Source organism: Solanum verrucosum, unplaced genomic scaffold (genome assembly GCF_900185275.1).
Source record: "Solanum verrucosum unplaced genomic scaffold, falcon-dt-bn FXZP01000222.1, whole genome shotgun sequence".
Classification (NCBI taxonomy): Eukaryota; Viridiplantae; Streptophyta; class Magnoliopsida; order Solanales; family Solanaceae; genus Solanum; species Solanum verrucosum.
In genome coordinates, this window is record NW_026020027.1 from 250,647 (window position 1) to 272,832 (window position 22,186).

At 35.1% G+C, this 22,186-nt stretch overlaps 2 protein-coding genes across 3 annotated transcripts; one reads left to right on the top strand and one right to left on the bottom strand.

The window, feature by feature from the left end:
* Positions 1 to 6,007, bottom strand: LOC125821170 (uncharacterized). Its single transcript, XM_049500582.1, has 5 exons — positions 5,743 to 6,007; positions 3,251 to 4,607; positions 2,093 to 2,362; positions 1,294 to 1,449; positions 1 to 596 (listed from the first exon to the last, which is right to left on the bottom strand). Exons 1-5 carry the CDS (start codon positions 5,754 to 5,756, stop codon positions 477 to 479), a joined length of 1,917 nt encoding a protein of 638 aa, XP_049356539.1. The 5' UTR covers positions 5,757 to 6,007; the 3' UTR covers positions 1 to 476.
* Positions 6,008 to 14,103: 8,096 nt separating this feature from the next.
* LOC125821156 (uncharacterized) lies at positions 14,104 to 22,133 on the top strand. 2 transcript variants are annotated; one of them, XM_049500567.1, is made up of 14 exons: positions 14,104 to 14,178; positions 15,140 to 15,390; positions 15,609 to 15,637; positions 15,726 to 15,828; positions 16,293 to 16,464; positions 17,048 to 17,230; positions 17,636 to 17,793; positions 18,157 to 18,433; positions 18,568 to 18,782; positions 18,915 to 19,013; positions 19,111 to 19,637; positions 19,919 to 20,682; positions 21,022 to 21,220; positions 21,905 to 22,133. In XM_049500567.1, the coding sequence occupies exons 2-14, from the start codon at positions 15,231 to 15,233 to the stop codon at positions 22,073 to 22,075; spliced, it is 3,057 nt and encodes a 1,018-aa protein (XP_049356524.1). In that variant the 5' UTR covers positions 14,104 to 14,178; positions 15,140 to 15,230; the 3' UTR covers positions 22,076 to 22,133. The 2 variants fall into 2 exon arrangements, with proteins under 2 accessions (XP_049356524.1, XP_049356523.1); XM_049500566.1 differs by lacking the exon at positions 14,104 to 14,178 and adding an exon at positions 14,464 to 14,513 and having other exon boundaries at positions 15,211 to 15,390.
* The last annotated feature ends 53 nt before the right edge of the window (positions 22,134 to 22,186 follow it).

Consider the following 22,186-nt stretch of genomic DNA (forward strand, 5'->3'; position numbering starts at 1 on the left):
CAGATCCGATCATTTGAATATATAAATGTTGGATTAATATAAAAAGTCCCTCCCAATTCCTTGGGATACATAATTCCATGCATTATAGCCTACAATGAGACATATGGCTCAACATCTAAACATTAAACTTAGAAGAAGCCTGCTAGTTGCTCTCATCAATTTCAATCAATCAACTAACCATACCTCAATCCCAAAACTCTCTCATCAATACATTCTTGATAAGTACTTATTATTATCTCACACTGTGACGAAAAATAAATAAGAAACAATGATAAGAATTCAAGGTTAGAGCTAATCTAATCTTCAAATCTAAAACAAAAAAGACAGAAAGGTATACATCCTTAGTCTCTAAAGCCAGATGCTGTGCGTTATATTTCACTAATCTTCCCTTTACTATATATTACTCCATCAAAATTGTGGAATCGTTTTATGTAGGTTGGGGTGGGGAGGGGAAGCGAGCAAACGAGACACCTTTTTTATGGTGCCATCAACCCTCCAATTGTGTGAAAGAGAGACTCTGCCCAATCGTCTTTGAAAAGCAACTTTTGCAGTGTCTGTAGCACGTCGTATTCAGGGTCCAGTTTCCGCTGCCATCCCTGTAGGAAGACAGAAAAGTATCATGCTATATGTTCAAACAAATTATTACCCTAAGCTTTTCCTTCTATTGGCATTTGGAAGAAAAATAGGGGGAAGATGAATCATGTGGAATAGGGCATGGGAAGAAAAATCTAGGAGGAGAGAGGAAAGAGGAAAGGCAGATAAGTTAAATTAAAGAAGAAGAGATCACAGATAACATCCATTTTCGTTTTTCTTTTAATAATCGTGGTATCCGGCCTCAACTAATTCCACGGAAACCTGCCACCTTCCACTAGTAACAGGTAACTTAATCCACCAAGGCAAGGACAAAAGGGAAGAAATCACCTAGTGTTTTTGTGTTGGGATTTGAACCTGAGACCTTAAGGTTCTCAACCCACTTCATTGACCACTAGGTCATACCCTTGGGTGCTTCTCAAGCATCTACTTCCATGGTTGGGTTATCGATAATAAAAATGTAGTCTGGAATAATTACTTTTGGCTAGCTTTACTAATAACTGAATTTCAACAATGACATTCGGCAGATTTTTACCAGAATCAAGATAATACTTGAGAAAGATAGATGCAGACATTCCCAGCACACATAGTAGATCATATGAACTATTAAAACAGGATAAGTTAACACAAGAATATAGCAGACAAGTCTATGCAGTGCTGAGTTATCAGACGGTAAAAGCATCAAATAAGGCCAAAAGGTACCTCCAACACCAAAGTAGTCACAATCACAGTGCAAATGTTGCCATCAATATTCACCCTATGACGTCTAACTTGCTCAAGCAATTGTTGCATGCAATCTGCCGGATGAATGCCACCCCCTTCAGCTGTCTTCCAGAAGTCAAAAGTTCCCTCCACGTCCTATTACCAAAGTCTATATTATGTTATTCAACAAAGACATGAATCTAAAAAAATTTGGGGGTTTTGACATAGTTCACTAAAGAGACTTAAAAATGAGTATTTGTATCTCATCAGACAGAAAATAAGTGGGACAAAAGCTTTTACAATTGATTCTCATCTTCACAGTTCACACAAGCAAACATCATGGAGCTGCTTCACTTGGGACGTCGTTCAGCTATATACTGTGCATCTCCTTACTTTTTAACAATTCTATTATTTTATGGCATATGTACATGCTGCATCAAAAAATTTGCCGCAGATAGATGGTGGTGTGGTAGCACCACCCTGTAATAAGGAAGACAAACTTGTAGAAAAATGAATCACTTTGTAAGTATATTTGACATATTCATATATGGCCTAAGACAAGATGAAAGAGGATGCTTTTTATGCTTCCTTTTATTATTCCTGAAAGAGGTGTAACGTACTATATGCACTGCGCTTGAACTCAAGTTAAACGAAAATGCAAGATGCGAAGTAAGATGCCGATTTAGCTTTTCCTGCTTGGACAATTAATCGACTACTGAGAATCAAGTGATCAACAGTCAGCCCACATTGTACAATTATGGACTTCATCATTCTTTTACAACAAAAAATTAGAAAGCACCTTGATGAATTCCTCTGGGTTTGGACAGCTCTGTTGTTTAGATAGTCCAAGAGTACTTTCTGCAGCAGTGCGGCCATCTCGAAGTGCCACAGCCTTAAAGAACTCCAGCAGGAGGAGTCTGTCCTTATTGGATAGCTCAGCAGTCATACCCACATCTAGGAAGACCACATGAGGTCTCGATTTGAAAAGTCCTTTACCTGAAGCTCTGTCTTGCGGTGATCTAACAAGAATGTTCCCAGGATGCATGTCTGCATGTATGAAATTATCCACCTGGAATTAAATGGTATAGTATCAAAAAGAGAGAAATAATTTTAATGACTATGTTGCAAAATTGAGGAACTGTAAGATCCCAATGGAAGAGCATTTCCCACTTCCCTAAATAATAGGAGAAAAGAGTAAACAATCTCAAGTTGAAGACTGTAACTAAGAAAAGATTAGTTTGACAGCTTATGGACTTCTTATACAAAACCAAAAAAAATAAAATATGAGGCAGCTAATGCATAATTGTTCAACAAAGGAAGATCTTCGCTTTACTGAAAAGTTGCCCTCAGCAATTAATGAGGTCAACATGTTCGATAAATTTGGTGACTAACCCAGAGAGTTTTGCTCATTATTACCATCGCAAAAACTCAAGCCGCAATTGCAAAGTTGATTTAGGTATTTATTTTATATCAGAAGTTGATTTACAACAACATAATACCCGGAGTAGTCCCACAAGTTGATTTATGCTGTACACATTTATTAAAGCAATAAGAAATTAAGAGCTCACAATGAATCTAATCTCCATTTCTGAGGAACAGTATGTTATAATGCTCAGAGATTCTACATGATGCCCTGATAAAATGACCCTTTTTTTGTTGTTGGGTATGTTAAACCCCAACCCCAACTAACGCTCCTGTGCAAGAGTCAATGGTGGTCCTTTCTACTTGACCATCACACCTCAATATCGAAGATGAAGTATTCTTTTCACTAAGAGATCCTCCATTTTCTTAGCATCCCATTTTTACTTATGTATTTCGGTAGTTTTACTTTCAGTCACGTTTCTATTGGCATATTCCTTCTTGAATTACTTTTTTTTAATCCAGTAAAGTATTTCATTATTAATAAAAATAATAACCAACTTCGACTTTACCGTATGGCTAAATTACACAGACATACCAACATCATCTTCAGTAGTGCATGAGTCCCAATGTGAGCAAGGGCACTTCGGACGCGCTCACGTCCTTCAAACTCTTTCATAGGTTCTTCAAGCTCTTCAATGTAGCGCAAGATATTTTCACCGTCTTCATAGGTTTCCACTAAAACTGCAGGATGCACCAAAGGATATAGAGGTCTGGGAAATGATACATCCTTCCATCTGCGGAAGTTGTATATAAAACGACTCAAGTTAGCTGCTTCCCTAGAAAGATCAACTTGTGACATCATAAAGACCGCAAACTGCTGTATGCTTTCATCCAGTCTCAACCACTTCAAAGTTGGGAAGACCTTTGAAACTTTTGCAAACATGTTAATTAGTACGAAATCCCTCCTGATAGATTCACCAACGCCTGGGTGCCTAACTTTGACAGCGACACGAATGGGTTTAACCCGTTGTCTAGGATATCGGAATTTCAAGGTTGCCCGATGAATTTGAGCAATACTACCCGATGCGACAGGCTCCTCCTCAAAATTTTCAAATATTTCAGGCAGCTTCCGTCCAAACGCCTTTTCAATGCTTCTTTTTGTGTATGCATAGCTATGCGCTGGTGCCTTTGAGTGGAGTTCTTCAAGTTCATTACACATATCATCTGGAAACAGATCTGGCCTTGCTGCTGCCCATTGACCCCACTTAATGAATGCTGGACCTGCCTTCTCTAGAGTTCTTCTCACAGCACGAAGCCACTTCTTCCTAAACTCAATACCAAAGGAGTCCGCAAAAGGAGCCATTAGCATACAAGGGGTGAACAACAAAGCTAAGTATACTGCCCTCGAGAGCAATATCAAGCCCTCTAAAATCAAGAAGATAAATGAAGTCAAGTAGATATGTCCATCCTTTGCATGCATGTAGAGCGACTCCGGGGATGTGAAACCTTCTGCTTCTGCAAGCACACTTTGATTCCATGCTAGCTGTCCAATAAGGAAGGCCAAAATGCCAGGAGATACCAGATGTGAGCGAGACAAAGCAAGGCTCATCACACATGTAACCCTACTTATTGGTGGCAGAATTGTTCCACAGCTTGAATGAATCTGAAGTAGCCGTTTCCAGGCAACTCGAGCATGGTGTGAGACTGTCTCATTCGTAAGGAACAAACAGCTAGCTTTCGAATTGTACGTCTTCCATAAGGTTCCTTTTGCCTCATAGAAAATGCTGGAGGTAAATCCTCTATGACAAACTCTACATTGTGAATGTAATCTGGAAAAGATAAAAGAAAGTCCGGTAGGGCACGTTGTCCAAACTACTGAGTTCCTGGCCTTGGTGCTGGCAAGAAGGGAATGAGCAACCCTTTCAACACTTCCCTTCACCAAAATTCTGCACCTGACAAAATAAAACATGTAGTAGAGCAGTCAAATTTAGCTGAGCAAAGCTGAAATTGCTGGTGATAAATTTGGAACAATGGCAAATATTTTTCTTATAACATGTTCCTTGTTGAAATATTTTTCTATTAGAAATGGTAAGAAAGAAGGAGGATAGGGAGCTCACCCAATTTCAACCTTGTTGTAATCATTTTCAGTGTACAGTTACCTTATAGTGTTGAAACTTTTCTCTCCAAGAAAATATTTTCTACCAAAAGGGGGAGAATAACTACGTCACTTACTCACTTATGGGCCGACAGGCCGTAGTTGTTTTATTTTTAGAAGTAACAGATTCTTACTCCACATCACTTGCTTCATCCAAGACTTGAACATTGTTGTGAACGAATATCATCAACACTATCACTAGCTCTTCCTCATAAGATTACCATACTTCATCTACTTTATTTTGTCTAAATTATGAAAACTGATAAAAAAAAAAGATTTTTTAAGGCAAACATTTTTCTCATATCAATCACAATCTAAACCCTTTTTTTTCTATAACCCTGGTGATATGATCCAGGTTTTATTAATTATGGTTTATTAGCAAGTGGATTAAGTGAGAATTAGTGAGTTGGCAAGTTAGTTACATATGGTGATTGAAAGAAGTAGTTAAAGTTGTTAGAAGGCACGTGCAAACCTCGTGACTGTTCCGTAAGTTAGTCCCCAACGTACTTCATTATCTCTAATTCATTTTGATTCATATTATGTCGTGTTTGGGCTAACTCACACGCACCTCAACTAATTGCACAGGATACATGCTATTGAGATAACTCTGTCCATCAAAGACTCAATAAAATGAGATGAAACCACATTGTATTTTGCTTCCCCAGGATATAAAACCTGAAACCTCACGTTTCCCAACCCACTTCATTCACCACTACATCACACCCTTAGGTACTCAATGACAATATGAACCTTATACTCCCATCATCATAATGAAAAACCATAAAACAAACAATTAATCATCCTTGTTAAGTCCAATTCTAGGCCTAATTAGAAATACCCAATCATAAGCAATATAAAGAGATCTAAAACTTCGAAAAAATATTTTTTTTTTTAAAAAAACTTAGATAAATGAAGCAATATCAGATACGGACCTTGATACGGCCATTGATAATTGATGCTGATAGGTCTTCTACGATGCAAAGCTGATTGATACAAAGCATTGACCCGCATTTTTCACCTTCGATGCAAAATGTATCATCGATGACTTTTCGACACCGTAGATGGATGGACACTACAATAGTGAAGAAAACGACACCGTATTGACCGGAAAAATCAGCCGCGCGCGGTGGTTTTCGGTTGTCGTCGTCGAGGGGGAAAGTGACTGAAAAATCTACCGGGTTGTAAGTGTGTTTGGCAATTGACCCGATTCCGAATCCCAAATTTTCTTTCAGAACATTTTACTCAAGTAGCCATTTTTAACATATTTAATTTATAGGAAAAACTACCTAACTACACATACATCACTACCATATATACTATATTTACCTCTAGTTTAAAACAATTACATATAATATCATTTTTAATATTTATATCACATATTTTAAAAGATTTAATTAGATATACAAATCCCTTAAATATGGTATTGGATAATTATCTTAAATTTAATCTCCTTAATTAATGGTCCACATTAACAACTCAAAATTTTTATCACATAAATCACACCTGCCGTTCCCCACCCCATGTTCACTAACCCTCATTCTTCCTCCATCTTCTCCCTTTTTCTTCCTTCGTCCTCTCAATACATATTTGCATGTTCAAATCAGCATTATACATATATATATATATATGTTTGTTTCTATTGTTTTATTATTCTCATGTATCTTGGTTTTGTATCTGAGTTAAAGTTCATAATGTTCTGACATTCAATTTTAAAAAGTTCTATAAATTAGGTTTTATATTTTTTGATTTTGTTGTTTCTCAAATACTTTAATGGCTGGTCATTCTCAAAATCAGATGATTCTTGTTAAAGGTACTACACATTAACAATATTATACTAAATCAAACAACTTCTATTTGTTATTTTCACTCATGAGTTTTTCATTGTAGGGACTAACTCTTCATCCGTTAACATTCAAGCCGAGAATAGATCTAAGTATAGGAACGACTCAATCAAGAGGGAAGAGTTATGCCAAGCTTTACTTAACATAATAAATACACTATTAGATATGCAACAATGTTGGATACACATCAGATGTACATGTATCTAGTTAAGAGTTGATGTATCTAAGTTAAAATTATATGTATTTGTGAGAAACAATTCAGATGCTAAAAAAAAGGAAGAATTTTGAAATTTTTTTACTTTTTTTTTGGATTAGTGATAAGGCAGATACTCTAACATCGTGAGTTGTTCCTAAATTCGATTGTTTCAATTACATTCCATATTTAGATACACATAATATGTATATGCTTACAACTTACTATGTATTTGAGATACACATTTTTGATATAATGTATGAAATTGATACTTGATACATCGAATTAATACTAGATACATATGAAAGGAGTAATTTCCCTAGATAGTCACCTTGGGAAATTACCTAGGAATATCATTTATGTTTATTATAGGACCACAATATCACCCAACTTGATCTTTTTTCCTCAAAATATAAAAAATATTATCTCTCTCCTAATAGGATGCCATGTCACATTATTCCTTTTTTATTATTAACATTTTTTTAAAAAATATTAGACAACCCAGTTCCTGTCTGTGTTTGTAGTAGTCCTAGCCTTGCACTTGCAGTTCCTGTCTGTGTTACCTACAGCCTTTTGTTGTATACTGCGTTTCACTTATCGCATTGTTCTTTGGATGTTACTGTCTCCTTTGTTGATTATATACTTTCTTTCTTATTGGATTTTATGTTTTATACATTGTTTTCCTCGCCTTTTACTTGGATTTGATGTACTTGAGCTGAGGGTCTCTCGGAAACAGCCTCTCTACCCCTACGAGGTAGTGGCAAGGTCTGCGTACACTCTACCCTCCCCAGACCCCACCTAGTGGGATTTCACTGGGTATGTTGTTGTTGTTGTTGTTGTAGACAACCCAGTAAAAAAAAAATTACATAGCCAAAATTTTCTACCCTAGTTCTAGGGGATTTGGCGGCAAATCCAAATATGAGCTCCTCCAATTCTTCAAGAAAATATGTGGCTTCCTCTGTTTCTTCAAAAAATAAACTAATGAATTTGCATAAGGAACTGTCTCCTGAGCCGCTGTATACCTTTGATGTCGACCAAAGAAATGGCCACGAGGTAAAATTCAAGTTTTCTTCTGATTCTTTTATCTTTGAAGTGTAAATTGTGAAATAATTTGAATACCTAACATGATATTGGAGTAATCTTCTTAAAATTTAGGGGTTATTTGCTTGCTTGTTTTTGAATCGGATATTTCTATTGTTTGAATCTGCCTAAGCTTTGAACAGATGTTTATAGTTTGTGTAAAAATCATTTTTTTATCATGAACAAGAAACATTTGATTTTTTACAAGCAACAAATGTTTATAGTTTTTGTAAAAATCAATGTTCCTAATATCTAGTTTATCTCTAAATATCCAACTCCAGAAGTGGATTAGTACTATGTTTTGGTTTTACAAAATGTTTGTAGGCTCCTAATACTAAGTACTTTATTACGTTGTGGAATGCCTACATTAGGAATTGAATTGTTTGTGCCCCTGCTATGTAGTTCTTGTCTTTCTAGCTATAAGCTCAATGCAAATCAAGTTTATTTGTTTTATTGAAATTATTGTATTTTGATAAAGAAGAACGAGTCTAATCTGTGGACTGTGGCTTCAAAAGATTTGAAGGTATAGAGCAAAGGAATTTTACACAATAGTTATATATGAAGATTAGTGCAACAGGACATGGCCTTAAGTACATACATATGCATATATCAGCAATCCCTCAATATAGTGACATGTTGCTTGGACTTTTCAACAATATCAATGAGTGTGTGTCGGATTCTCCAAAATAGTGTATTTATTGAGAATCCGACACGAGTGCGGCACCGAAAGTGAAAATTCCACGCAACTTAGCTGGTGTTCACTCAAGAAATTATTCAAAACAAATTTCAACTGTCAGTGACTAACATATATAGATAAAATTCTTTTAGCACTAGAAAATCAAAACAGAATGCTTGAATACTATTGAAGCTTTTCTAGTGCAATATTAGTGTTGTTTTGATAACTTTCTGCTGCTAATTTTGGTGCGATTCTAGTGCCCTTTAAAGTGAATAAATTTATGCCTATTAAAGAAAACACTTAGTGTTACTTCTAAATGAACACTGTAGTATTTTTCTTTCATTCATTTGGACACAAGGAAACGTTTTGCTTCTCAACATCATTTGCTTATTGTAGGAGTATCCAGATGCAACAGCATTGCAGTTTGAATCTTTTTTGAGTCGTATTAATAGTAAAAATATAAATGTGAATATTGGAGAAGAGATTGATAATGTTAAGGATACTATCGATGAGGAAGATTTTCATGATTCAAATTATAATATTTCTGGTGAAGATGATGACTTTCAAGAGGTTATAGTTGTAAACAAAAATGTGAAAGGGAGGGGACGACCAAAAATTGCACCAGGCTCTATCAATGTACCATCTAGTTCTGCGATTGTAGTACCACCACATGTTGTTGATACCGAATCTGATTATGTAGATTCAGATGAAATGTTGGAGGAGGTTGAGTCTGAAAAAAAAAAAGATAAGCTTCAGGAAAAAGTTACCTATATGGAGTATAATGAAGAGAAACACAAAGACGAGCCAATATTAGAGCTGGGATGACGTTTGGAAATTTTACAAAATTTAAACAAGCTTGCATGAAGTGGGGTATTAAAAATAGAAGAGAGCTAAAGTTTTATCCCAATGATACAGAGAGGGTGGTGTGTATTTGCAAGCGAAAAGACTGTCCATTTAGAATTTATTCTAGCAAGTTAAGTCAAGATGATCCTACTGTGCAGATCAGGGTGGCATGGTGTTTGATAATCCCCACATGACACCAAAATATATAGCTAGAAGGTATTTTGAAATTTTTAAAGTTGATCCAAATTGGAGTATAAATGAAATCATAGCTACCGTAAGAAAGGACCTCAATTATACAATATCATATAAGAAGGCATGGAGAGCCAAAGATCAAGCTCTAAAATGGGTGGTTGGAGATGAGAGCCTTCAATATGGTAAGCTTTTATCATATAGAGCAGAATTATTGAATTCTAATCCTGGATCAACTGTTGTGATTTGGAGAAATGAAGAAAAGTTTCAGGGATTTTATGTGTGTTTTGGTGCACTGAAAGAAGCATTTAAATCAGGGTGTAGGCCCTTGATTAGCCTAGATGGATGCTGGCTAAAAGGAAACTTTGGAGGAAATTTATTGTCGGCAGTTGCTATAGACCCTAATGATTGTATTTTTCCTGTTGCCTATGTTGTCATAGCTCAAAATGAAAGTAAAGAAACTTAAAGTTGGTTCTTGGAGATTCTCAGTGAGGATCTAGAAATAAGAAACAGTCATCACATAGCGTTTATGTCGAATAGACAAAAGGTATATCGTTTTACAATTAATATATTTTTATTTAATTTACTTTGACATTGTCAATTAACTATTTTAAATAATTATGCGCAGGGCTTAATTGGAGTAGTTAAGGACTTGTTTCCTTTTTACTGAACACAGAAGTTGTGTTAGGCATATATACCAAAATTTCAGAGGAAAACACAAAGGCAAAGCTTTGAAAGATTTGGTGTGGAGTGCAACAATTGCCAGTAATGAAATAACATTCAAGAAATGTATGGAAAAAATTGAGCAAGAAGATAAAGAGGCAAGAAATTGGTTCAACCATCCAGAAAGACCATTTCAAAGTTGGACTAGAGTCTTATTTAAAACAAATATTAGATGTGATATGTTGCTCAGCAATTTGTGTGAAAGCTTCAACAAGTAAGTTCAAAAAAAAATTATTTTTCTGTCAATAGTTATTTATATAATACTAATGCATATATTTTTTAGGTATATACTTGATGCCAGGGATAAACCAATCATTACAATGCTAGAAATGATAAAGAATAAGCTAATGAAGAGATTGCCTAGCAAGAGAATCTGGATTGAAAAATATCAAGATAAGATTTGCCCCAAAATTGTCAAAAAACTTAACAAAAATAGTAATGAGGCTGTTATGTTTAAACCTGACTATTCAGGGGGGACCAAAGGTGTTGGTTAATGGACCTGGGGACCATATGTGGTGGATATGATGGCTAAGAGTTGTACTTGTCGGAGATTTGAGCTAACTGGATTGCCATGTCTTCATGCCTATATTAGTATTATTGATAACAGTGAAAAAGTGGAAGATTATGTGAATCCATTCTATCATATTGATACCTTCAAGAATGTGTATTCTCATTACATCAACCCAATAAATCATGAAGATCATTGGCCAAAAATATTAAATGGTGGACAAGTTTTTCCTCCTAATGTTGTGAAGAAAAAGAGGGGGAGGAAGCCCAAAAATAGGAAGAAAGAGCCAGAAGAATTAGAGAAGCAAAAAGCTGCTGAAACTACTAAAAAAAGAGCTCGAAAGAAGACCGAAAACATGAAACCTCAAAAGTTGTCAAAAAAAGGCTTTGTAAAAGGAAGGTGTTCAATTTGCAAGGAGGAGAGTCATAATGCAAAAGGTCATTATAATGTGCTCAAAAGGGTTGTTGGCACATCTTCCAATCAATCTCCAGATCAGACTTTAGAGCAAGCTGAAAATGATGACTTCTGGGACTATTCTAAATTTTATCATCCAGAAATGTGAGTAAATTCTCAAATGAATTTGAACTTCACAAAGCAGTCAAATACAACTCAGGTAATGAGTTTTTTATTTGTTTTTTCTTTCATTAGTTTCATTGTTTAGTTGTAGCTTTTTTTCCATTGCTTTTATTGCTTAGATTTTTTTCTATGTTTGCTCAGATGTATGCTGAATCTGTTGATTGATCTTCCACTAAAAAGTGAAGAAATCATTTTGAAAGAGAAGAAATGAAGGATTATGTAGTTGCTTTGCAGAAGGAGAGAAACTCTAGCAAACATTTGAGATTATGTATTCATGTCTTTTGTTAGTTATGTGAAGCACTTCTTTAGACACATGATCTGTCTTCTTTTTGCTAAAACCTCTGTGGTAACATTATGGTCTGCTACAGTGTGTTGTTGCCACTTGTCTATAAAATATTATTTAGTTGTAAATATAGCAAATCATGACACGCTTTTTTGAAGCGTTTATGCTAAAAAAATTATTTTGAAGATCAAATTTGTTTATAAGGCAGTGATAAATTTTTTATTAAATTTATTGTCTTCTTCATCAGCTTCAAGGAACTAGTTTAATTTTTTCCTCGACAGCAAGACTAAATTTTTGTATGGATATAACGACAAATACTCGTAAATGAAACATAGGATAAAGATTTTCGCTATAAAATTGAAGTAACTAGATTTTCATAGAGAATGTATTAATGCTCTCTTATAGATACATTAAACAAGCTGTCATTTAAAGAAATAAAAAATGTTAATAATAAAAAAAGAATAATGTGACATGGCATCCTATTAGGAGAGAGATAATATATTTTTTGTGTGAAGTATATTTTGAGGAAAAGAGATCAAGTTGGGTGATATTGTGTTCCTATAACAAACATAAATGATATTTCTAGGTAATTTCCCAAACATGGGTGACTATCTAGGGAAATTACTCCATATGAAAGATACATGAAATTAAAATTAGATCATATAAGTAGATACATAAAATTAATAATAGACACATATAGCAAATATACGAAATTAATACTAGATACTTCTATTATACATATGAATGTACTTGTATGATACTCATGTATCTAAGTGTTTAGTTTGTAGGATACATCATCTATTGATAATAGATACATCAAATTGATGAATTTATTATTTTAAGAGTAATAAAATGAAATTAATCAAATTACATGACCAAGATATACATGTTTTTGTTTTTTATTAATAATAATGTTAATGAATTTATTATTTCAAAGAATAATAAATGAAATTAATTAAACATAAATACACTCCTTGATTTGCCCTATATTAAGAGATTTGATTAATTTAATTTCCAGAAATAATTGCCCATATATTCTAAAAATCATCAATTACTCCTCTAATTAAGGAAATCAGTTACAATCAATTAATTTAAACAAATAAAATACGTATCTCGATTTTAAAATTCGGCAGATACATGTATCTCACAAATTCAAACTCATGTATCCTAAGTATGAAATGTGGTAGAGGAAGTAATATTTGAAACTATTGGGAATCTTAGTAATTAGGACCTAAACTAGTAGGATTTATGTAGTTTGCCCTAATTTATATCCATCTAATGTCCGATATCTGTATAATGAACCTCGATTATTTTGAAATCACACCGATAGAGCCTCAATTTTAAAAATTATTTTAAGTTATATAGTAAAGGGTTGTTTCATAGGACGTATTAGATAAAATATTATTATTATTAGTTTTTGACATATTTATTTAGGGTAGTTTGATAGGAGGTCTAAGAGAAAATAATATTGATATTAACTTTGGAATTTTTTAATCTCTTGTTAAGTTTAGTTTTAAGAAATCCGGACAAAAATTGTTAGTCTTTCTCATCTTTTCTTGATTGTCGTACTCATTTATTTGTCTTAGTTTGTTTAGATTAGAAATTTAAGAAAAGTAAAGAAGACTATTGAGTTTTATAGTCTTAAGATAAAAATATGTACAATGTATTAAAATTGATTTTAAATATATTATGTTAGATATTAAGATTAGAAATTTATCAAATTAGAGAAAAGACATTATTTTAAACAGACTAAAAAAAATATTGATACAAAGAGCTGAAAAATAACTTATAATTGTACTCAATAGGTGATTGACCGTGGTTGATTTGTATTTGTTTGAACTAAAACACTAGCTTGTAAAAACTGAAGGCGTAATTTTCAAACCCTCCATTATTTAGATATAAATAGTTGGACTTTATACATGAATATCTTAACTTAAGGTATTAATATGTAAAACGTCAGACATAAATATTAAAAATCTAACTTTTACAAATCAATTTCTACTTAAAATTTAAAATTTTCAAACAAAATTTTAAACACATGCATCACAATTTGCTTGCACAAAAAATACCAAAACCTCAAGTAAATTTTACAACTTCAAATTACATATATTAAAAAAAATTAAAAGTGAAACAAAAATAACCACTTTTGAAGAACCATTATTCAGACTACCTCCGTCCACTTTTAATTGTCATTGTTTTATTTTTAAAATTAAACTATACAAATTTCGACTAATATTTTATGATCTAATTTTTCATCATATTGATATGCAAAAATTTGTTTGACTTTCCAAAACGCAATATGACAAATAAAAATAGACGTACAGAGTAAAATTTACAAATTATTTAATATTTAGCCGCTTCATAATATAAAACTTAGAAATATGAAATTGGGAATTTCCATGCCTATACCCTTCATCAATTGAGCAGTTTACGGTGAACAAGAATCACTTTTTCCGGTAAGATTCCCGTCGGAATTGTAATGAATTTAATGAGTTTTTGAAAACCTAAATGCAAAATACAGTTGTTTGATAGCATAGATTTTTTATTTATTTTTTAATATTTTTTTTTTGTCTGTGTTGCTGTATGTATGCTCGTTCCTTCTGTGTTTTGGGCAGCTAGGGTTGTATTTTCTGCTACTTGGCATTTACTGACAGTAGTAGAGGCGTTGGAGTTCTTCAATCTTGGTTATATAATTGCTTGCTAAGAAAAGTTATGTTTTTTTTTTTGGATAATCATGGTGTTTGGGCAGCTTTCATTTTGCGCACCTCGACTAATTCCATGGGAGAAACAGGTATGAAGAAGTAACTGTCTACCAAGGCTAGAATAGATTGGACGAAATTACCTAGTGTTTTTTTGTCTCGGTTGGAATTGAACCTGAGACTTCACGGTGCTCAAGTTATGATTGTCTGGAAAATTCTTCTGCATACTGGATATTAAAAGCAATTTTTGGATTTATACAGAAGATAACATGTCTATTTTAGACATATTAGGTTCCTGTTTAGGATTGTAGATTGGTGTGTTAGCTCTTTTCCTTTTTGCTCATTTGTAAAAATGGTACCATGTACTGATTTTTAATATATACAACTTGTTACCTTCTCATTATTTTTTTTAAAAAAAAGGAATTTTTGTCGAATTCGTAACATTTGGTTCTATTTTCTAGTTGGTAGTCACTGACATTGATAGAGGCGTTGAAGTTCTTCAATCTTGGTTGTATAATTTCCTGATGATAAAGTTATGTTTGGTTTGGAATCGGTCTGCATAGCAGATATTAAAAGCAATTGTTGTTGAATTCGTATCATTTGGTTCTTCAGACTATTTTTTTTATGTAGTACTGTAGTACATTTGCCACTCTTATTAAATATTTTCTGTTCAAATACGTTAAGGTTCTTATTATGCTTGTTGGCCTTGTTAATCCAGTTAATCCATTCCGACGATCAGAGACTAAACTTCCAATTATTGATACCTACTGAAAACCAACAAAACGAAAGACAAAACTCCTCTGGGGTCTATGGAGAAGGAAGCAGAATCAAGGCGAAAGAGAGAGGTACTAGAGAAGGTGGGTCAGGTCATTGCCTCAATCAAAGATGCCAAACACGTTGATCAAGTCATCTGTGCTCTTCATTCCCTCGCCCTTCGTCTTTTCCCTCTTGACTCCCACTCCCTCGCAGGTGTGCTCTCAGTATTAAATAAACTTTTTTGGTTGATTAATGTCTCAATTTCTGTCTAACTAGTAATGTTATATTTACTTAAGTCTTTGTTTGGTGCAAATACAATTTTGCTGCTACCTCAACTTCTCTGTTCTCGAAGAATCCCTCCCTCCCCCCCCCCCCCCCCCCCCCGTTTTGTGAAAATAAATAATCTTCTTCTAATTTGGGTCAATTTATAGGTAGCATTAACGAGCAGCACAGGGAACAGGTATATAGCTAATTTTTTCTTGGACTATATTGTTATGTTTTCTGGGTTTTCTTTTCGTGTAATGATTTAATTGTTTTTTTTACTCAAGTTAACAAGTGCGAGACTCCCGGATACACACGAGAGAGATGAATGGTGGCAGATTTTCTATAAAGGCCCTGCTTTCGCAACATTGGCTAAGATTTTGTTATATGGTAAGGTTGATAATCCTGGTCATTTAGTCAAATGACAGATCTCTTCTTAAAACCCCAGAGGATGTTTTTTTTGAACTGTTTTTGTTTTTGTATTTCTTTACTTGGTTTTCAGAATTAATTGTGAGGTGCAACTTCCGTATCCTTTGATTCATGTAGTTCGTTATCTTTAGTTTAAAAAAAAAAGAGACCCCGGAGAAAAAAATTCTACTTCTGGAATTGGTTTTAGGAAGTAATTTTAAATGAAATTTTTACTTCCTCTAATCTATGTTGCTCATTGTGTTTGTTGTATTCAGTTCACTCTTTGCACAGTTACATAGACACATTTTTAGAATAACAACTGTTGCAATGATGCTTTTGCGTAAATTGATATGATTCCTTAGACAGAGAGCTTGCTTAGAATTATCATCTTGATGTCTTGGTTGGTTTCTTATAATGACAAGTCTAATCCTTTTTTTTCTTTTCAGATGTGGCTTATGATTGGCTGACATGTCTCCCCATTTCTGCGAGGATGCACGTCTATGATGTGTTCTTTTTGAGAGGCCAAGTTATTGAGGTTGTTCAAAAATTAGGTCCTTGTCTACAATGGAGAGGTAGTAGTGATGATGACAACCGTTCCGTCCACTCAAATGCTGAAAGGTAGCAAAGCATCTTCCACTTTGTGTGTATGTGGTTCATAGAGTACCTATTCAGTACGTGCTATCTCTCTTTGTGGCAAGTTCTGGTAAAGTGAGAATGCAGTCTTAACAATTCTATGCTGTCATATACATACACATGAAATAGTTTTTCATTGGCTTTATTTCATTGCATTATGTTTCACTAAATCAGACTATGAAGAATAAAACCACTGTCTAGAAATATGCAGGTGCAAAACTGTTAATATTTAGGCAGTTATCACTTCAGAACTAGCAACATGTTGTTTCAAATTTTAATTGTAGTCCCAAAATGAAGTTGGTGGGAAGCAATACAAGATATATTATGTGAGTAGTTTTATTGTTGGTTGTTAGCACATTGCTTTGTTCTGCCTAGCATATTTTTTCTGTTCGTATGGTAGTGTTATTCTGTCTCATTGTGGTGCAATGTGTGAGTATTATACTGAGCACTGATGTCTAATCATACAAGACTATGTAGACTTGTTTGAATGGTGCAACTCTCTCCCTTCTGAGATATGCTCACAAAGTAATGGCTTCCTTACTTCTCATCTATTAAACTCTGACTGCAGATTGCTTGTGCTTTGTTTGCTTGACAATATGGGAGTTACTCAGATTGCTCGAGAATTGTCTACCTACTATCAGGAAGATCTTGCCCATGAAGAGCTCAAGCAGATTACATCCCGGGTGGTCCAACTCCTTACGTCTATACCTGATAAAGCACAAGCAGGAACCCCTAATGCATTATCATCACAGTATCCTTTTTACCTTCTTTTTTGGGATAAAGTTCCCTGTGACTAGATTGTTTGCTTTCATGCAGTAAGTACCTGTTGAATCTATTATGATGTTAAGTTGAGCTCCACAAAATGAGCTGGAATTTTTTTAATAGTCTGTGTCATGGTAAGAAAACATAGCAAAAGCTCTCTCCCCCCTCCCTCTCCTCCTCCCCACACTTGTGGGTTGTAAGGGGTTGTTCACTTTACAATTTAATTTCGTTTTCAATTCCTCTTCCTTCTGGTCCGGCAGGGGACACTACTTGTGCCAATTACAATTTTCTTTGAAGCTTCATGGTTGCATACATACTGTAATTTCCTTCTCTTTGCTATTTATTCCTTCTTTGCCTCCTTGGTCTTGTTCCTCTCTTTACCAGTGAATTTCAGTGTGTTCTTCAAACATATCACCACTCAACTTCTTGCGGGAGCACAAGAATGGGACAAGCTTTTAGATGGAGGAGATCACATTGATAAAAACAAATTAAGTGGCGTCATGCTGTTAATGGGTGAAGCATTTGCTCGCATTAGTCGGCGAGGATCAGCAGGTACATTTGATCAACACAAGCAAATTGTTCAAAGAATCTTAGTCCCTTTGTCCCAACTTAAGTGATGCACTTTCCTTTTTAGGTTGTCCCAAGAGGAATGGTACCTTTTTATATATATAGAAACATTTTAACTTTAAACTTCCGATTTTACTCTTAATGAGATCATTTATAGCCACAAAAAATATCTATGGCTTGTTTTAAACCACAAGATTCAGAAGTCTTTCGTTGTTTCTTAAACTTTGTGCTCTGTCAAGTGTCGAATTGCATCGCATAATTTGGGACGGAGGGAGGGAGTAGTTTTGTATTTGTACAAATAATTTGATATATCAGTTTATAAAGTGGAATCAATTTCTGGAATTGTAGATGTGCTGTTAGGTGTAGTGGTTCCTGAAATACATAAACACGTACAGAGCTTCTTACCACCAAATTCGGATGTCCCTATGGATGAAGCATTTCAATTCACGCCTGGTTTGCGATTTTGGTTAAAGATGATGGAGTCAATAAAAGACCCTTACTCCTTAGAAAGAATGACTGAACAGCTACTCAAACAATTAGCAGCTCAAAATACAGGAGATATTGAAGCTCACTGGATTTTGTGGATATTGTTTCATCAGGTTTTCCAGCAACAAGCCTCAGTTAGGTTGTGAATATTCACTATGCATTATATTATGATAGAATTCGGGTTCCTCTTTAATGTCTTGAAAAGATTGTTAATCTGGGATACAACATCCTGTTTTATATTTGACGTATCTTTTGTTCAATTTTCTCTTTTAGGTCCATGTTTCTTGAGAAATTCTTAGTGTGGAAAGTATTCCCTAGTAATTGCTTGAGATGGATTCTTCACTTTGCTGTTTTTCAGTGTTCCCCTGAAAAGTCCTCATCAGTAAAATCCTGTAACCTCCGTACTCTCTCAGAGACTCTTCAGCGTCTTGTGATGACTTGGTCCAAACGGGATTTTGTGCAATCAATTTCAATTGAGCAGCAAGCCTGTATTCTTTTTATTTTCTTGTAGCTGTAAATTTTGCATCTACTTTTTTTCTTTTGGTTGAGAAAAGTTGTAAGATACGTACTTCCTTTAGGTTCTACTCAATATATTTATGTTTCCTTAACATAAGATCCAGATATAACTGCTGCCTTAGGCCTTTGCTTAGAGAAGATGTCTAAAGAAGATTTAGATGCAACCAAGGATGCAATGCACTGTATTCTTGAAGGAGTGAGCTGTAAAATTTCGCTCTTACTTCTGTTCAACAATATCTTTCTGGATGAATATTAACTAGTTGATTTAATTCTTCTCATATCTTTTGTGGTTGCTAACAGGTAGGTTGGAAAGTGCTGACCATTTGATTCGAAAAATGGCTAGCAGTGTTGCATTAGCATTTTCCAAAGTAATTGACCCCCAAAATCCTCTCTACCTTGACAATAGTTGCCGTGAGGAAGCTATTGACTGGGACTTTGGTTTATTAACCCCAGAAAAAAGATTATTGGCTAGGCCCACAGACATAGATGGAAATAAGGGTTGTTCAACCACAGTAGCTGGAAAGGTATTAAACACTATAGCTGCTGCCAGCACACATGATAACGTGACGACTAAAAAGAAGAAATTATTTGGATTTGAAGCTGTTGATCCAGATGAGATCATTGATCCAGCATCCCTAAATAATGAGGTTGACTCTAGTAAAGATGATGACGATGATGACGATAATGCAAGTGAAACTTCCGAGTCCTCGAATGACTCGTCTTTGCAGCCATATGACTTGTCAGATGATGGTGCAGATCTAAAAAGAAATTTCTCACAGTTAGTGGATGTGATTGGAGCACTAAGGAAATCTGATGATGCTGATGGTGTGAGTTCAAAATTCTTATAATATATATCAGACAATCTGTAGAGTGTTAATTTTGTCATCCTTCTAAAAAATGAACAAGCTTTGATGCCCTTTTTGTTTCTATGAATGACCTGTACCAGCTTGTATAGTAGAACGAAAATTGATCAGATTACTATTAGTTTATAGTTATCAAGATTACTAAAAATAGTTTGGTATTTAGTAATACATATGCTCCGAGGTTATCACTGAAGTAGATGAAAAAGTTCTCGTGTTTGCCATTTTGACGTCTTTCCTCTTAGCAGGTTGACCAGGCTATTGATGTTGCTGAGAAGCTTGTACGAGCTTCACCTGATGAGCTCAAGTTTGTAGCTTCTGATCTAACCAGAAGTCTAATACAACTTCGCTGCTCTGATTCAACTATTGAAGGGGAGGAAGAGTCTGCTGAAGAGAAAAGACAAAAAGCGATTGTTGCTTTGATAGTCACATGTCCTCATGAATCTCTCAGTACACTAAATAAATTACTATATTCACCAAGTTTAGATGTCAGCCAGAGGTTAATGATACTTGATGTAATGACGGAGGCTGCACAGGAGCTTGCAAACACAAGGATTTCAAGACTTAAACAACGGTCGAACGCTCTTGTATCATCCATGGGTGATGAAGCATGGTTCATGCCAAAACCTATTGGTTCTCCAGGAGCCGGCCCTTGGAAGGAAATCTCAACACCAGGGACTCCTTTTAACTGGTCTCATGGTTATGAGAGAGAACTTCCCCCTAAATCAGGTCAGATCAAGAGAGGAAAGACACGTCGTTGGAGCCTTCATTCAGCTTTACCGGTAAACCAGCTTGAATGGTCCCAGAATAAGTTTCCCCAGTATGCAGCTGCTTTTATGCTTCCAGCCATGGAAGGATTTGATAAGAAACGGCATGGTGTAGATTTGCTTGGTAGAGACTTCATTGTTTTGGGGAAGTTTATCTACATGCTTGGTGTTTGTATGAAGTGTTCAGCCATGCATCCAGAGGCATCTATTTTGGCATCTCCTCTTTTGGAATTGTTAAGATCAAGGTAGTAACTCTTATATATGATGTCAGAGAATAATACCTTCTTACACAGCTACCCCTCTAACCTTGCAAATGTCTTGGAATAGAAGATGAGTTATTACTGGAGAAAAAAATGTCTCATCTTCTTTTTAACTTCTAAAATGAACTGTCCTTTATCCAAACAATAAAATGAAAAAGAAAAATTGTCATCTTCTTTTAACTGAGTAGAAGTGACCTGTCTCCATTTGTAATTGTTGCTTGGAATTGACCAATGCACTAGTTTGTCAGTGGGAATTCCAGTCTTGTTCATTTTTTCCGTTTACACATAGAGGCGCACTTAAGATTTCCTTCTCTATACTGGCAGGGAGATATCTCATCATGTGGAGGCTTATGTTAGGAGATCTGTCCTGTTTACTGCTTCATGCATACTGATTTCTCTTCATCCCTCCTCCGTGGCAGCTGCCGTGGTTGAGGGGGATTCTGAACTTTCAAAAGGACTTGAGTGGATTCGCAACTGGGCACTTCATATTGCTGAATCTGACACCGATAGGGAATGCTACACGGTATGTCCAAGAGCTAAATGTTACTCTATAACTTCAGTTCTGTTTGTTTTATGCACACCTATTACTCTGTAGATTGTTAGTGGACTATATAGTAGACACCACTAGTACCTTCCTCCCGTTTTCAGGTATATGTATAATTCAAGTCCAGATACAGACTAAAGTCTTAAGTGTTCAAAGGCAAGTTTCTGTAATTTGTTCTCTGAAGGTGCTCATAAACAGACAGTATGTCTTTTAAGAAAAGCAAAAAAAAAAAAAGGCAGTCACAAAGCACCCTGCATTCACGCAGGGTCTGGGGAAGGCCACATCCTAAGGGTAGGTAATGTATGTAAGAAAATCGTGTACATGAATCCCTTTGCAGGAAGTCATTAAATATTTAATTGTCAAAACTCAAGATTTGTTTGTTCCAACTTCATGGGTTGTTAGCCAAGGATTCAAGCTATTTGCTTTGCATTGGGTCTTATTGTGTGTCAGGCATAAGAAATTATCTAGTATTGCTTGCAGGTTACTTGTTAATGATTACACTTTGCTTGTTTGGATAAATCCTTCTTTTTGCTTAATGTCATTGGTATATGCTGTAACTGATAACTCTGCTTGGTTTTGTTTTCTGGTCTCATAATCTAACACAATGTTTGAGTTTTTCTTTTCTGCTTTACGTCGCCAACCTAATTAATTCTACTTGTGCAGCTGGCTATGACTTGCCTCCAACTCCATGCTGAGATGGCTCTACAGACTTCTCGAGTACTTGAATCACCTGAAAGCTTACACGGATCGAATAAGAGCAGTCTACCATCAAATATATTGAGGGGGGCTATCAAAATACCCAATTTAAATGGTGGCATTCTTAGTGCCCCTTAGATATTATTGACATGCCTATTCTCCAGTACTATCCGTAAATATCCAACTTCACTTTCATACTTGGCAACCCTCAGCACCAACGATAAAATGATTCTGCCTTTGTTCCTGCGT